Raw genomic sequence first — 2,500 nt, 5'->3', positions numbered from 1 at the left:
CTTTGGCCAATCAAAAAGGATGGAGACAATCCCGTAAACCAATCAACACTCGAAGTAATTAGACGTAGCCGACACAAAGCGCGAAAAAAATGTGCACGCGCAAGCCACGATTGGTTTTGGTTTCACTTCTGATTGGTTGAAAAAAGTGGCGCGAGAACTTTGAACCAATCACTTAGTGAAGTAATGCAAAACCAATGCAATTCGCTAATTGCTTTCGACACTCGATTGAAAACCGCTCTGTCTGTACTCCTGATTGGTTCATTATTATAAGAAAAGAAAAGAAAACAAATTGAAGTTGAATGCTTGCCAATAAAGAGAGCACAGCCACAAGGTAACATCAGACGTCAGTCGCGCGACGAGGTTGAACAACGCGGAAGATTTGGGCCCTCGCAGAAAAAGCAGTTCCAGATTTTCAGTGACATGTAGGGGCAATGCATGCATGCTTAATACAGTTGTATAGGTAGGAAGTCAAACGCTTACTCTGTCTTTCTTGTGGAGAAGTGTTGGATTTACGGCGCGGAACAACTGTATGAGAGATCGAGCAGCCATCATAACACCTAAAAAGAAAATGTGCAGAAGGTGGATATTTTAACCCAGTTTCGAAACCTAAAAAAAGACAACTCGAAGAAGTACTACTGTGATTTTGAACTCAAGGTGACAAGATAGTGTCTTTGTTCTTCTTGGTGACCTCACGCCAATAATTGATTGTTTGATAGATCGATGGCTCAATCTATTAATTGGCTGATTAAATCAATTGTTTGATTAATAGACCAATTTATTCAGTCCTAAACAAAAGGCATCATGTCGAGGATATGGGGAATGAACATAAGGATTTGTAGGAGTTTATTCCCCAGAGCCTCGAGATGATGCCTTTTGTTTAGGACTGAATTTCAACATATCGAAAGAGGTTTTTGACAGCTCTAAGGAAGACACTAAAAAGGTAGATAGCAAGGCTGACTAACTGATACTCGATCGATAGACAGACAGACAGACAGGCAGCGCAGGTACGTTGGTTGGTTAATTGATTGATTGATTGATTGATTGATTGATTGACCGAAAGACTGACTCACTCGCTGCCTGACTGAGTGACTAACTGAATGGATTATGGAGTGACAGACAGACAGTGATTAAAGTGATCGATTTACTCCTTGAACTTTAATAAATGACTGCTTGATAGATTGAGCTACTTGCTGATATACACCTTCACGTGCTAACAACTTCATGTCCATTACAAAACAATGAATGGAAGGAAAGCCTGAAAAATCCATGCATGAATGGGATTCAAAGCCATGACCTATGCGACATCACAGGGATGTACTAATTGACACATGAAGCCAACTGGCAGCTGGCCATTTTGTGAGTTCGAAATAAACTCGTTGAGGATGGCGATATGTGTTAGAGACTGATAACTGGCGACACAATTTTCACGACACGCACCTTTATCTTTCGATTTCTTGTACTGCGCTAAATCTTGCAACAAGTCGTCCGTCATGACCAGTGGACATCTTGCACACACTTCTCGTATAGCATTCAGACTATAAAGAGACATGAAGTGGATTTAAAGGGGTTTAGTTTCTAAAGAAGCTGTGGTGCTGTGTCGGAGGAGAAGTGAACAACAGAAACAGGTTTATCAACGGAGTCCATATGGTAAATTGACCAACGTAAAGAAACTTGAAAGCTGACGTTTCGATCGTTAAGCTCCTTGCAAACGAACGCAACATCTGTCAATATTGTTGGGAGTTAATGGTTCGGCAGAAGTTGGATGGTGTTGGCAGTGGTCTGCAAACAGGCGCAACAAGTCCCAACAATATAAGGATGTGAAGTGTATTATGGGAAGGATACGACCCATAAGACTTTGTAACCTTGAAAATGAATGGCTATCTCCATGAACACCAAATTTAATGCGCGTGCGCGGCCCCAACAATGTTGGAAAAGCTGTGCAAACAGATCCAACATTGTTGCTCTACGCTTCGGTGATCACGGAACAAAAGGAATGTTGGGAGTTATTGGCGCAAACGTTTGACAAGTTTCGAACCTCGCGCAACAATTCCCAACAAGCAACAACGTGCAACTTGGTGTGCAAACGGAGGAACATCTAACACTTAACAATGGGGAGCTTTAGATAGTAGGACGATGATGTCTCCGAGTACGAGTTTACCGTTCTGAGCACGCGCACTTCGAAAATTGTCGTCCTCCAAATCGTATGCGCAAAACAAAAACAATACGGAACTGGGGCCCTTTTCTCGAAAGTCCCGAAACTTTTCGGGGTATTTTCGGGTGTCATAGTTCCTTTTGTATCTCAAGAACGGAGAGGATTTAAGTCGTCAAACTTCACAGACATGTTTCTTTTAGTTACCGGTAGCTTGAAAACATGTTAAAAGATGGTTCATATGGGGTACAAAACTAGCACTTCACATTACACTCTAATGAGTTAAGTATGTTAAAATATCGCTTTTACAAACTAGCAGTTGGCAGTTTCTCAAATGGCTTTTCGGGACTT

General features: G+C 41.6%; 1 protein-coding gene across 2 annotated transcripts in view; it reads right to left on the bottom strand.

Moving 5' to 3' along the window:
• Positions 1–2,500, bottom strand: part of LOC137999916 (protein SDA1 homolog) — a 48,752-nt gene that overhangs the window by 17,678 nt on the left and 28,574 nt on the right. For both annotated transcript variants that reach the window (XM_068845902.1, XM_068845901.1), the window contains exons 14-15: positions 1,438–1,535; positions 481–557 (exon numbers count right to left, since the gene is read on the bottom strand). In XM_068845902.1, coding sequence (XP_068702003.1) covers positions 481–557; positions 1,438–1,535 — 175 coding nt within the window. The remainder of the gene's footprint in view (positions 1–480; positions 558–1,437; positions 1,536–2,500) is intronic.

Source organism: Montipora foliosa, chromosome 4 (assembly GCF_036669935.1).
Source record: "Montipora foliosa isolate CH-2021 chromosome 4, ASM3666993v2, whole genome shotgun sequence".
NCBI lineage: Eukaryota > Metazoa > Cnidaria > Anthozoa > Scleractinia > Acroporidae > Montipora > Montipora foliosa.
The sequence above is the reverse complement of the archived record's forward strand: the minus strand, read 5'-3'. Positions and strand labels throughout refer to the sequence as shown.